At 38.3% G+C, this 15,443-nt stretch overlaps 1 protein-coding gene across 1 annotated transcript in view; it reads left to right on the top strand.

Moving 5' to 3' along the window:
• MYPN (myopalladin) overlaps positions 1-15,443 on the top strand; it is a 49,042-nt gene that overhangs the window by 18,041 nt on the left and 15,558 nt on the right. The window contains exons 7-11 of the mRNA XM_009573852.1: positions 116-139; positions 2,175-2,291; positions 3,033-3,402; positions 5,505-6,092; positions 8,431-8,578. Of these exons, the coding sequence (XP_009572147.1) occupies positions 116-139; positions 2,175-2,291; positions 3,033-3,402; positions 5,505-6,092; positions 8,431-8,578 (1,247 nt within the window). The remainder of the gene's footprint in view (positions 1-115; positions 140-2,174; positions 2,292-3,032; positions 3,403-5,504; positions 6,093-8,430; positions 8,579-15,443) is intronic.

The following is a 15,443-nucleotide window of genomic DNA, read 5'->3' as shown; positions in this document are numbered from 1 at the left end:
GGAGTGTTCCGTCATACTAAGAAGAGCAAGCTTCATATTTAGCGCTTAAGAAAAAAAAAATTATTGGCAAAAGTAAGTATATTCAATCTACTAATTCTGCTCTTCTTCCCTTTAGAACCACGATCTATGGCTGAACCAGGTGAGGATCATCAAAAGGCTCATACTTTTTTTTTTTATTATACAAATGTGGTGATTTAACCTCACAAAATATTAATTATTTAAACTCCATAATTTAATTACGTAATTTCTTCTTTTCCCCATGTTCTATATCTACTAGTGAGATGCATTTCACTGTAGACTGGTCCATAAACATATAATTTGAATTAATTCTATCACTTTTGAAGAAAATAATTTTTCCATTCTGCTTTGACCCAGTTCTAACTTAGGACCTAAATGTTACCACCTTATGAGCTGAAGATTAACAAAATTAATGTCTGGGGGTCCCCCGTATATCTGAGGTTCAGAAGTACACCAGATGATGTAGGACTGAGCTATTTTTATCTAGTTCAGCAGTTAGGGAACATTGCATCAGATGTTCAGCCATGTCAGCCATTCCCTTTGCTCCCTACCAGCGTAATATGAGAGTATCACATCAGGTGTTCCACCCCTGATATCAGCAAATCCTATAACAGTGGCTGGATTTGCTAATTTCAAGGGTCAGAGCAGAATGTAGGCTACTCTGCATGATTTGAGCAAAGGAGCCTTACAGATTTTGATTACTCCTCCATGAGACAATCACTCTCCCCGTTACGCGTTTCACTATTAAAAACGTAAAGCTGCCCCTCTTAAGACAGAAAATTACCAAAGGAGTATTAATTCTTACGGAATATAAACTCCTGTAACTCTTCTCCTTGCCCTATTAAAAGTTTTTTACCCCAAAAAGTATCTTGAAAGAGACTCCCTCTCTTTGCAATGAGACTTAGAAATGAATAAATGGAGCTTCTACCAGAACCCACCGATGCCATTCCTTTACTGTCCAGTGGCATCACTGCTGAGTAATGTGAAGCAGTTTTTAGAGGGTAATCAGTTGGGTGCAGTTGTCACTGCTTCATCACCTGCTGCTCATTCAGAAGGAATCTGGATTTCCATGCATGCAGTGGTTGGCAAATCCAAGTACTATAAACTAGATACTATAATGCCTTAAACTAGTTCTATAATCCTAGTACTATAATAAAATATTATTCTTCTATAGTTGTTAGCAAATAATCTCTTTGTTGCTACTAGATTTTCCTCAGTGACGACACAAAACAATCAAGTTTAAGTGTGGTATGGTACAGAAATACTCATAAAATATTAATCCTGTAGGGTTTTAGGAAAGTTTCTTGCAAAATGGCAGCAAAACAGTCACTGACTAGTTGAAGAAATGTTATCAGACCACATTTCAATACACTTTATATGTTACTCTCCCTCCACATCCTAGGTACCTGGCCAGACGAAAGATTTAAAATCCCATCACCATAGGTATTTATTAGCTGGTACTGCTGCCCGGACATGTCAGATACTGCTCAAACAGGAATGTCATAACCCCAGATTGACTTTTCAAGATGGAATTTAATTTTTGCTAGTACAATTTTGCTAGCACATGTTTGGTGCCCATTAGTCTTCTTAACAAAGAAGTGAAAAGGCAACTTTCTATAAGCACAATTAGCACAATCCCCTCTATCTGCAAATCTGCACTGGTAATTTTGGAAAATGCCAGCCTATATGTATGTGTTTTGTATTTCTCCACCTTACAGAGTGACTCCACTTGAATTGTTCCAGTTAATTATAACTAATGTTTCAGTCTGCGAAGAGATAAACACACATATATTTTAGTGAGTTGTGAGTGTAGAGTACACTATATTTCTCCAAATTAAATTTTAAGTTCTTCAGAGAGAAAGTCAGTACTTCATGTGTTTAGGAAAACATTTTCTAATGTTTTCCAAACACTGCTGACACCTGTTCTTCACTTTTGTTGGGCATGCTGGAGCACAGAGGGTACCAGTTGCTGCAGACAATGCTGATAACAGCTGCTGCACACAAAGGCTGCCAAAATTGATAATACTGATGAAACTAAAATCAAACGGAGCAAGGTGAAAAACCTTAATGAAATGTCCCCAAGGGTAGTCAAGGCTTTTTGTGTTTGTTCAATGCATGTTCACTTCAAGTAATAATACTACTCTGATGCTTTGCAGAGGAAATTTGTACTCTCGTTATTGCTGAAGTATTTTCAGAAGATTCTGGCAGTTTCACCTGTACTGCAAGCAATAAATATGGCACAGTATCTAGTATAGCTCATCTAACTGTCAAAGGTAAGTGGTTTAGTCCTTTGACTGCTAGTAAATACAAGCAGAGCAGGCTGTTGCACTGTACAGTCCAAGCTGCTTATTGAACATACAGATTGCTATGTCTGTTCAAAGTGTCCTTCCCCAATTAGAAATGTGAAGGAACAAGGAACATTAGGGAATGAATCCCACACAGCCCTTCCAAAAACACAACTCTTGCTGACCTCAAGATTTGGGCAATAGTCATTTTTGGAATCTCTACGGACTGTCTAGTTTGCTGTTTCAATATAAGCCTTTGATGCAGAGCCCAAAGGAGGAAACCTCAAAACAGATTCTTTCATACTGCCTACAGCAGATGTATGCTGCCAAGGCACTAAGCAGTTAGGTGGGCAAAGTACAGTACATAAAACCATAGTGCACTGTTGACTCCAATTCAGTTCAAGTTCTGGCAGTGTTCTTCATAACTAAAAAGTTAGTGAATTCTCTGAAAAGAAAGTTTGTATTTCAAAGGTGCTAGTGGAATTCACGGGGGACATGGCTGAAGACCACCGCTGGATCTTCCAAACTAGAACTGTGTCTCTTTTTCCCTGCCTTTACAATATTCCTTTGTTAAGGGAATTTGTTGTTAAACAAATGAGGTCAAACAACTCAGTGCAACAGCTGGAAGGACATCAGAGTGAGTTCTTCCAACTGTAACTTTTGTGATTTCATTTCACTATAATTTATGGTATTTACATATCACCAAAACTTTGATATTTGCTATTTCAGCATCTGAAGACAGTAGTAATGCTGCTACCCTTCACACAATGAGCTCAATCAACTTAATTGCTGCTGAACATCAACCTCCCCCACGTACTCCTTCCCATCGTGTAGTAAATCAAACCCCCAAACCTAAACTTGAAGGTGTTCTTGTGAACCACAATGAACCCAGATCGAGTTCCAAGATAGGTCTCCGTGTGCACTTCAAGCTGCCTGAAGATGATAAAGGAAGTGAATCATCATCAGAGGATGGACCTGGCACTACAAACCAAATCAGACCCAACTATTTCCAAGAGAGGATAAATGGACAGCCAATGAAAATGCCAGAGCCAACATCGCCATCCAAGGAACCCCCCCCAGTACTGGCTAAACCAAAGCTGTAAGTAAAAGGGATTCTAAGTCTCAGGAGCATCACTGATATTATTTAGTATTCATAGACCAGGACACTATTGCACTAGAGCAAAAAACTCAAACACAGAACAAAGAGACAGTCCATGTCACACGGTGCTGGCCTAATTAACCATACTCCTAGAAAACATACCCTACAGAGTTATATATTTTTTCTGTATATCCCTCTTGGGAAAAGTGTTCTCCAAATTTAAAAGGAAAATGTTTTCCCTTTGAAATTTTATTTAATTCCACAATGTTTTCTGCTGCAAACAAAAGGTGAAAAACACTGCTTTTATGCAGGCAAAAAAAGAGCAGGTTCTTCAAATATATCTCACTCAATTCTGATTATGCAATTTTGCCAAAACCAGACATATTCAGTCTAATACATAGTACGTGCTAGCAACTAACTAGCAACTGTAGTCCCAAAGGCTATGCCTCATGACTTATGTCTCACAAACGTAATCTCCACCTAAAACAGATAAAGTACTTGGAAATGTTTGATAATGTGAAACCACTTGAACTAAAAAAGCGCCTGCATGATTAGTGCACTGTGAGCTCCAGGGGAAATTTTAAGTAGTAGTGTAGTTTTCCTAGAGGACAATTTATGGAATTCACACTCCAGTTTATTAAGAAGGATCTTTTCAGCATTTTTGAAATCTCCCAAATCTAGTTTAACAAAAGCATGCAGAGTCCTTCATTTCATTTCTTAAATAGGCAGAAGCTTTAACTTAAGGCTCAGGAAGGACTTTATAAAGCAATTCATTGGTACTCTTAAGCAGGGATGTAATTTCATAGCATAAACATTACAAGTGAGAAGACAGAACTTACATACCATGTAGCAGAGGAAGAACTTGGAGCAGTGTTTTTTTAATTTGTTAAGCCCATATTCACAGCCTTATTTACTTTCAGAGCTGTAGTGTGTTTAAGGGGGGAGCAAAAGCAGTATTTAAGTTGTCCAATTCTTGCATAGAGCAGACTTTCTCTCAACTCCCCCTCCCCCCCCCAAAAAAAACCTGTAACGAAGGAGTACATTATCATGCAGATGTATATATGAAGGACACAAAATCAGGATTGCACAGCTTCTAACTCTCTAACATTCTATTTTTTGAAAACTTGAAATTGCTATCTTTATCTACCTTTAATGTGATTTTTGTTTAGTACATTACAGAAACAATAATTCTTTTAAATAAAAAGAAGTTCTATTTACTTCATGTATTTGGTTTGTCAGCACCAGTTGTGGTTGGTCTCTGCTTCTACATTTTTCACTTTTTAACAACAGTTATTTAATACTCGACAATTTATTACATGATCATTTTCCATATCCTCTATGTCCTTTTTGTTTTCGGAAGGGGAAAAGTTAGCCTGTTTTCCATATGCTGTACTTCCATATACATAATAACTAAATAAACCACGTGACAAGGCAAAATAATTTTCCTTAATCGTAAAGTAAAAAACCCCCAAAGACATGTACGGTAGACAGCACCTAGGAAACAACAATTGCATCAAATGCAAGTCCTCTCTGAATGATGCACTCCTGCCTGTCACCGAATGTCAACACCACCTAAACTATGTTGGTAATATCTCTTTTGGTGGATTATTACAAAGCTTTATTAGCCAAAATGCTGATTTCAGAACCCACTTTAACAGGAGCTAAATAACTGCAATCTGGCTTACAAACGCTCATTTAAAATCTGATAAACCATATCCTACTCTTAGTTACACAAGCAGAGAGGTACTAAGGCGACATAGAGCAGAATTTGACAATGCTATCCTTTAAATATCTTCAAGTAAGATTTATATTTATATGTCATATGTTAAAATGTAAGAATCATCTTCAGTCATATAATTTTCAGACAAAAACCTTTTGTTCCTCTGGCAAAGAAGGGGAGAGGAAGGAAGAGTTTATTTTAGTAGCAAACTAATATTATGCTCGTCTCATAATGTTAGCGAATATGTCATGTAACAGTTTCCCTAGCTCTTACTGTATCACAGGACATAGAATTTTTCTCTCGCAATTCACATATAGAAATGTAGTCAGCCAGCATGTTTGGGGCTCATGACCAATTTTGCTCATCTTTGGTTTATATGCAGTGATCAGACTCAGTTAAAACAGCTCCACAACCAGGTCTTGCTTGAACAACAGCAGGTGCATCAGACATCTACAAGAGAGTTGGCATTCAACACAGCTTTGTTGAATTCTGCTCCTTCACTCCATCAACAGTCCACCTCAACTATGTACAAACAAAGCAAAGCCTCTGCCTCACAAGCATTCAGCTATACCCGACCTAAGCAGTTCCTACCATCACAAACCACGCCACCTACCAGCTCCTCTTCTAGCTCCTCAGCTACAACATTCAGCAACATCCCTCAAGGAACTCAAAGAACAAATAACAAGGAAAATTTCACAGGAAATCCTCCACCTGCCCAATCAAGGTCTTCAGGAGGGTTTACAAGCAAAAGTGAACAGTCTCTACCAAGCTCTAAGGAATCCACGGTGCCTCCATTAACACTTTCTACAGCTAGTGTAAAACAGTTTCAGCCGCAGAGTGTGACTCCTGCTCCTATCTCCCCAACTGGCCGGATTCAGAATCCAGCAGCTTTCCTTAGTGCTGTTCTTCCCTCACTTCCTACTGTGCCATCAACCAATGCTATGGGACTGCCCAGAAGTACACCAGCCACGTAAGTAGCATAAACCGTATGTGCAGAAGCAGGGGCAAGAAATACTCATAAAGGAAACTAAGATGTATTTCTGTTCAAGGGTTCAGTAGGGAGTTTACTGAAATGCAAGTAGTTCATAAAATAGAAAAGCAAGTTATTCATACATTCTGGTCATTTCATCTAACCTTTACGTTCAGTTAAGAAAGGAAGGGATAGTAGCTTCTATAGTAAGATATATCAAGGGTAAGATAAATTCAACATAGAGAAATGGGAATTTATAAACAGATATATACAAGAATTTGGGGGCTCAGAGATTCATAACACTGTACTAGTGGGAGAAAAGAGATTTCATAAGCTTGCAGGATAAGTCACTCTAAAACCATTTGCCTATATGAGCTATAAAAACATTCTTACCTATTGTAAACAACGAGTAAAGTTTTAAAAGGTACCTCATAACGTAAGTTATTTCTTAGTCCAGATAAATCTAAGAAATAACTTATGTAAAGGTATTTTCCTGGTTGCAATACTTTCTATATTTAAAGTCCCCCAGAAAATCTCAGGAGAGTTAATGTTTTGCACATAAATATTTTAATTGACAGACAGTATGATTTCTGTGACAAAATGGCTACCACCATACAAGCAAATAAGGATGATGATGTACTGGAGAGGTTGTGGCCTTAAGAGTTCCTTCTTTACTAGTAGAGTTGAAATTAATATCTCTTTTGTGGACTACGTGAACCCTATTTTAGCACAGCTAGCACCAGTAGATTGATACAACTTTTTATCCATAGAACTCCAAATTCTGCACAAAGTAAGGAATATTTCCCCCTTTTACCAATGGCACACTTCAAGGTGGTGATAGCCATCAGTAAGTCACAATATCCTAACTATTTTGCTGATACTACATCAACCACTTTGTAATTATAACAGGAAAAAGGTGTCCCTGTATACATAACATTCACCACTGTGGGCCAAGAAATCCTGCCTTCAAACCATTATTGCTCCTATTCCGAGACCTCCTAGCTCCCCAGCACAGCCACATAATCGCCACCATCCTGTGGCACATGCCTGGAGGCCTTCACGGCCCTGGCATCATGGGCAGGCATACATAATAAAGTTATAAGGTTCACAGTGAAGGTTTTAACTGTACCCAAATGAAGCCTTCGGCCTGCTTTCACAACATTGCAACAGCCAGCAAAAATCAACTGCAACTACTCATCCACTCCCCTTGCTCCCCTTCAGAGCGGGTACACAAGTGACCAAGCACTATTCTCTTTGCATTAATGACACTTAACCCTTGCAAAGTGCTTTACTTTTTCTAACTGTTGTATAGCCTTTACCAAATAAACCCTTACAATATGCCTACCAGGTAGAGTAGTTAAATACTGTTTTCTTCATTTCACCTTTCCTGGGTCTCAACTCAGAGCTGAATTCCCAGCTCATCATGCTGAGATTCAAATCTAGATCTCTACGTGGGAGACAGTCAAAGTGAGGGCACAAAAGATCAGGAGAAACCTGAACAATATCTGTGCTAATCTGTGAATATCTACTGAAGTTTCAGCTTCCTTTTTTGGCATTATCAATTATAATAATTCTGGTTACAAAAGCAGTGAGAGATGACCATGCCTGCAGAACAACAAAAGGAAGATACCTTGCACAGCAATCATCAGTTACGCCTTTTACCTAAACCCCATTATTAAGATGCCAACTCCTGGCAAACTACTAGAACGTTGCACACTCTCTAGTAGTGTGCGGCTGCTGTGCTTCAGCAGTGCACTCTCACAGTCTCCCAACAGTCTTATTTAAGAATTTAACTATTTTCAAACCTTACTAAAATAAAACAGACTACATCTATAAAATAAAAATACGAAGAACTGTTGATGTTAGGTGTCATAGAAGGGTGAGAGAAATTAAAGAAGTAAAAGTTCATGGAAAGAGTAAATGATCAATGAAGATGTGAGATGAAAATCAATGAGAAATTGTATGAACTTTTAAATTACTGCCTGATACAGTAAAATGTACAAATTGTATACCTATGGTAACACCTATACACATTTCTTCAGCATTCATTGTGACATCATTATTCCAGGATAAACATTAATGGAACTTAGATGCTTATTACAGTATTATAATGCTTATTCTCTTTAAGAGGTGTGTCCTTAATTCCTACTGCATGGGAATGGGATGCACCATTGAAATAGTAGCAAAAAAAATCAAATCTTGTATTGTGCTTTGGCTTCCATATAAATAAATAATAGGTTCCTCCAGACAACTGAAGCGTAATATATCATATCACACAAGTGACAAAAAAAATATATACTGGTTGCTGCATGTTACTATCAGAATTTTCTTTTAATAGCCCGACCCAGGGATTAACAAAGAAAAATCTGAAGCCTCTGCCGTTAGCAACAGATGATTCTATTCGGGAAAATAAAGCTGCACTTGTAAAGGACCTGGAAAGAAAGCTGCATTTCAGAGAGGATGTTAATCAACAAAGTAGTCAGCAGGTAAGAAAATCCAGTGTTATTAAAATAAATTTCACTCATGAACAAGATATGTATTATGACTTGTGAAACAAAAGGTGTTTCTGTGGTTGAGCTGCTACACTACTTTGCAGAGTAAAGTTTCGTGGTAAGTAGAGGTTTGGAATAGCAAACTGGAGCTTTAAATAGGAAGTATGAGGGGATGCAGTTGTAGAGGGTTTACTGTGTGGCTGCGTAGCATTTTTAATTTCTGATCATCTCGATTAGAGACTAGTAAGAATGTAAAACTTTTCTTTTCATGGAAGCTTCTGTACATTGGATTTCATTTTTTCATTTACAAGTTGCTCAACTCATTGCACACATACACATTCACACACTGTATATTTTTAACACAAATTAAAAAGTAAAGTAATCAAACTGTTTAAGAAATGGTTTCTGTTTTGACTTTGGTTGAACTAAAATGCGGTATTCAATTTTTAGCATTAAACCTATTTTTCCAAATCTCCCGACTTATATGAACTCTTGTTAGGAACTTAAAAGTTTTTGGTAGCCGTTACTGGCATACACCAAACTTCAGGCCTAGCATTATTAGAGTTTAGCAAAATAAGAAGTCTTTTACACAGTTCAAGGAACTATATATCAGTTCATTCTTAACTGGAATCAATCAATTCACCGGATCTGGGCAGTGTCTACAAAATTAAAGAAGAAATGAAAAATGAAATAGTATTTTGAGGTTGAAATCACTGTAAATCAGGTTCAACCACCCCCAAATAACAGTAGGACACACTAAGGACGGCTAAATAGCTTTCTGTCTGTAAGCGATTATGCTACTCTCACCTTGGCCATGGAGCCCTCCATAACTGTCCCGCCAGCTCAGGCTTAACGCAGCAAATAATGGTTTACCCTGATCTGTCGTCAACAAGGGAAGTTTTCACGAGGTCTGTTAGCCCTTCTGACAGAGAACATGCAAAGATAAGCAAAAAGCCATGGAGTATCTGGAGTAAATTATCCTCTGTGGACAACTGCAGTATTACCCCTGGTTTTTTAATTTTGCTGTTGACCTTTCTTTCTGACAGATCACGCTGCCAAAGCACTTTGAATAAAACAACTGGCAAGCAGTATGTTTTGCAGATGAATCACAAGTGTTACAATTTGTACTTGCCATGATAGTAAGACAAATTATTTAGAGAGCTACTGTGAAATACCCATCAGTCTTTCGAGTTAACTGCATGATAACCCCTTTAGAAACAATGATCACTACTAGTGTCAAAGTTATCTGCTGACAGCAAAAGTTATTTATATACTTATTTGCTATTCTGTATGAGACCAAACCAAAATCTTGATTCCCAAATCCCCCAAACACTGAAAAACTTCAAAGCTGGCACTTCTCTAATTGTTATGGTAATTAGAATTAGAACTAGAAAACAATTTTAGGATTGTTCAATAGAAGTTATGTCATTTTCCCCCCAGTTCCCACCTTTAATCACTTCTGATTTTATTCTTCCACATCCAGGAAAACCACTGCTCAGACTGACCTCAGCAAATTCAAGTCTGAGTTTTCTCCTCAGTGAAAACAGTGGTTATTTAAAGAGATGAGAGGATGCATAGTATTTTCCAAAATTCCTATTGCTTTGCCATTTACAGAACAATCAACATCGTGAGAATAGTATGTTTGAGTGCTGGATTCACACCCATAGATTTTGTCCTGTTTTTTTCCTCTTGTAGTTAACACAGAATTAAAAAGGAGACATTTTCATCCTATATATAGCATATCTGCATTAAATTATTATTATAATGGTAGGGAAGGGCTTCTTATTCACTTTCTCATAAATATGAATGCAACTCTCCTCTATGAGAGATCACTGCATAACGGATGGAGTACAACATCCAATAAGAATCTCAAAGTGTTGGCTTCCTTGTGTTTTCTACACACTATTTTAAGAATTCCCTCTCATAAAATGTGTCCTATAGCGTGTTTTTATTTAGAGAATTGTATTGTAACCCCGTATTTCAATAGCAGCATTTGGTCTCATTTACAGTATCTGCAGAGCATGTAGGGATCATCCAGAATGAAAGCGGCAGATGACAAGTCTGTGTCTTAAAGTACTGGTATTGTCTTATATTACTATATAAGGTGCAGTAATGAACATGAATGATTTACACCTGGTGCTCTATTTATTATCTATCATTGACTTCCATATGAAAAGTGTTTAGCTTACAAGTCAAGATTTTCCTAAGTGTCAGCATAATGCACTCAGCATGGTATCTAATAATCCAGATGTACTCCTTCTGTTGCATCCAGTACATCATTCATCACCAGTGATAAAGAAATCCAGAATCAGAACATAGCTGGTAATTTTGCTGATGTTGCATGAGACAGAAAAGATTAGTCTCTGGTCTTCTACAGCGATGATAATCATGCAGTGCTGACAGAAATACAAACATGATTTCGCTAAGATTCTAGCTGCAACTTTGATCAAGTACATGCACTAACAAGCTGTCATTTTTACCAGGAAAAAAAACACCATACCTGTCATTTATGCGGATGGTAGTATGCTATATTGCCAGGTGAAATTTCATCACAATTAGAAGTGTGAAAAAAAGAGGTTCGGTTATACCAAATGTCTTCAGTCTGATTTGCTCAGTTCTTTCAAACAGAAGATACACTAAATGAGGATTAGCTTTAGGCAACTGCAGGAAGAGGTTAGGACAAATCCCAGGATATAGGAGACTTAACTCAGTTTCTTCCTTGGCCAGTCGAATTCATAACTCTTAACTCCCATAAGAACAGCCTAACTCCTTGCCAATGGGTATGTGTACTGTTGGTGCTGTCCCAGGTTGCACAAATAATTAAGCATTCTTTATCAGCAGGACAAAAATCTGGGAATTCCACCTTTCAGAACAGCTCCCTTAACAGGAAACCTGAGCCTTTCTCTCACCTTCTCCAGCTCAATGAATAGAACTTAAGACTTTCAGACAGTGTGGAACTGGCCCTTGTTTAGCAGGACATTTCAGAGAGCATTTCAGCTTAACGGTTGGGGTTGTTTGAGGAAGCTGCTAGAATCCTTTCTTCCAATTTATGTTGGAGAAAAGAAACAGAGACAGACTGAGAGAGAGAGAGAGAGAGAAAGAGGATCACTCTCCTGCCTAGGAGCTAGGATAAACACCTGGATTCCTGTCCTTGCTGTAGTGGATGTTTCAGTGTTTCTGCAAAGTGAAAGAGGACAAGAAGGACAAAGAACTTCCCTGTCCACACATCTCCACCCCCATAATGTTTTATTAGCATGGAGCTCAGAGCTTCCTCTTGGAGACTGAGGTTGAAATCCTGTGAGACAAAGCATCCAAGTCTCCTAACCTCAGTGAGTGTCTGGGCTACTGCACCATTTGATGAAAGGAGAGCACAGCCAGTGTTATCTCCACTTCCCAAATCTGTCAACCTAGTCCATTGAGCCTTTTATCTTCCTTAGAAGAGAAATATCTTGGTAATGTTCAGTTAGCATACGTCACGTAGAAACAAAAAGACGCGTGGGGAGAAAAGGGCAGATGGAGAATTTGGGGGGATTTCGGCAAATGGAAAAAAATATAAGTGTGTAATGCAAAGTGATTCTTTTACTCTGGTATTTGAAAACATTTACAGGCTTCACCAATGGGACTATAAATAGAGGAAATTCAGCTTTACAGGCAAAACTTAGAAATCAATGATACCGCCTCAAAGCTTTGCTATACAAATAATATAAAATAGAAAAACGAGGTAATTAAATCTCAAAATCTTGTACAGTAATAAAAATAAAGGAATTAACTGTGCAATAATAAAGGAAAGGAGAGTTAAGTACCTGGGCCTCGTTTATAGCTTATGGTTATAAGAATTACAAACTGTGCTCACGTATCTGTGTCATTTACTATGAAGAATATCACGTGGCAATGCTGGTTGGTTATGTCTTATGTAAGACCCAGATAGCAGAGTGGTCACCACCTTGTTTTTAGGACAAAGAGTAAAGCTACAGCTGTTTAGAAAATTAGGCACAGCCCTCACATGAATATTCTTTACTTTTGTTAGGGAATGCTTTATAAGAAATTTCAGAGCAGAAGAGATGCAGGGTTTGTCCAAAAGCTTTTAGATCATTAAAAATCACAGCCTGTAAAGCCATATGCAGAAACCAACTCATCACGCAGGCCACAGCACCACCAACGCCTCAACACTGATCAAACAGAATCATCTCCTCGCAGTTCCCATACTAAGCAGTCAGCCTCATAATGGTCGCAAGAATCACCAACAGCTCTGTCCCCCAGAGCACAAGAATTACACTTAATTCAATCATTCCAAAAACCTTGCTCAAAAACAAGCTTCACATTATCTGCCAAAGGTCAGCAAATGTAAGCAATTTTGGACTAAGGATGGGAATTAAACCCCAAGGAGTCCTCATGGAAGCTTGTTTGCTCTGTACTAGAAATGAGAAGAGATTTAAGAACCTGACCAAGACAAATTACCAGATCTTGACATCAATAGGTATAAACTCTCAATAATCGTGGGAATGAATAGTGGAACAACCACTTGCAGCTGTCTTCTCAAGATCTAGATCTAATCAATAATGAAGTACAGACAGGTTTTCCTGGTAAGGATCCTGGCTTGCAGAACTTATCACCTAGGAAAGGGAACTTGAGCTCCTCATGCTTTCACACACACTCCTAAGCCGCTCACTCCAGCTGATAAGTCTGTGGGAGTTAGAGATGCAAACCTCATTTGCTTTCTCTTTTGTTCTCCTCTTGCTCTATCACTTTGAGCTGAACTGTATTTTGAATATTGGCTAGCTTTGTACCACCAATGACTTGCTAGACTCTTCAAGGGTTTGTGTTTACATTTGGATAGCATGATATTCATGCCTTGTGCCATGTAAGAGGGCCCAACTGCAAGAAATAAGTTGCCTCAGTGATACCTCTCCACGGGACATGATAAGTGAAGAAAAGCATGCACACTGGATCTGTTGTTTTTTGATTCCCACTGCTGAAAGAGAGAAGGAGGAGGGGAGAGAGATAATCCAAACTAAACAGAAGATTTCAGTCAGAGTAGCCTAAATTAGACGTTGAAGCCAACGAGTGTTACAGCTTGGAAACAGACACTGAGATACAATATATGCCAGTTTCTTACATAAACTGTTAACTAGATTTAGAGTAACTCTGCCAAAAAGCCAATCTAGTGAAAGTTACAAAACTGGGATTAAACTGGGAAATTTGTCTGGAGTTGGCAATGAGTGGCAAACAGAATTATGTTTTTATACAGTCTATGAGAATCAACACTCAAATAAAGTTCTTCTAGCCTTTCTATTTGTGGTAATTTCCATGGGTTACTATGCTAACGTCAGAATATTTTGATGCTACAAGCTTCTACTAACTGTAAGCATGTATTTTCACCAAGATCTGAATCCTGCTAAAGTCAACAGCAAGATGGGTTTTAACTTCAATTGATCCAGGATTTTAGAACTCATATTCACACACAAAGGTGCTTAAAAACTTACAGGAATGACTACAGTCTATGCAATTCCCCGTTTTGCCAAAAAGGTTCACAGGTAGCAGAATGGCCCAGGAGCTAGATTACTTGACTCAAGATCTAGGAGAACATGATCCAGCCACCTGCTCTGTCACAGACTTTCTATGTTACCTTAACAGGTCACTTAGCTTCTTGAGGCCTCAATTTCTCAAATGCAAAAAGCAGGTAATAGCCCTGCCCTGAAGGGTGCCTTGCCGTCAGATGCTCAAAAAATGATGGTGATGCGGCGAAATAGATCAATCACAGGGATGAAATAACATGAATCTATACTTGCAACAAGACTTCCATTGAGAGAAGATTTTGTTTGCCATACTGGTCAAATTACAACCATCCAGTGGCACCCTACAACAATATTGCCAAGGCAGTGCAAAGGCTAACAACTCCCCAGAAGCGAAGTTGCATTTTACTTCTCCACCTGCCCCAAATTCCCATTAGCACTTGTCTGACTTACTTTTTTTTTTCCTTTTGAGTTAACTTTCTTCTAGCTCACTCCCGCAGAACAGGTCACTGTGGGATCGGATGACTGCCAGTGATGGCAGGAGGGTCGTGTGGGAGCATATGAATATAAGCAGGGAGGGAAGCAAGGGAATGCTGCTGCTAGCACAAGCTGGCAACTAAACTGGTTCAGCTACATTGTCAAATCATATACTGAATACGCTACATGTCTCTGTGGTAATAACGCTGCACAGTTCACTTACAATGTGCTACTAATGACTAGAGAAAAATGGTACAGAACTGCTTGAGACGCATATTCACCAGCGCATTTCCTGGCTTTGCTCTGGCCAGTTTTAACAGTCTTTTCCCCTTCTACTTATAACCTGACAATATTAATGCAGCCACCACTGCCTACCCCCCTTTTGCTAACGCATGTAAGTGAAATAGCCAGGTTTCAAAAGTTGCAGTCTACTCAGCATAATATAGATAATTATATACCTGTATATTATGTATTATATATATTCTAATTTGTACAGAACATTTACACCTCTAGATAGGAGCTTGAATTTTACAGTTTTCTAGGTGGGAGATAGCACAATTTTAAACATCTGGCTACTATATTAAACAAATGTGTGAATTCCTGTCTGTAAAAATTTCGTGTTCCAGGAAAGTTGCCAAAAAAGCAGCTGGAACCCTACATTTTTATTATGTATTATATATATTCTAATTTGTACAGAACATTTACACCTCTAGATAGGAGCTTGAATTTTACAGTTTTCTAGGTGGGAGATAGCACAATTTTAAACATCTGGCTACTATATTAAACAAATGTGTGAATTCCTGTCTGTAAAAATTTCGTGTTCCAGGAAAGTTGCCAAAAAAGCAGCTGGAACCCTACATTTTTAAAAC

This window comes from Fulmarus glacialis, unplaced genomic scaffold (assembly GCF_000690835.1).
Source record: "Fulmarus glacialis isolate BGI_N327 unplaced genomic scaffold, ASM69083v1 scaffold12233, whole genome shotgun sequence".
Taxonomy (NCBI): Eukaryota; Metazoa; Chordata; class Aves; order Procellariiformes; family Procellariidae; genus Fulmarus; species Fulmarus glacialis.
Note: the sequence above shows the minus strand (reverse complement) of the source record. Positions and strands in the feature narration are given on the sequence as shown.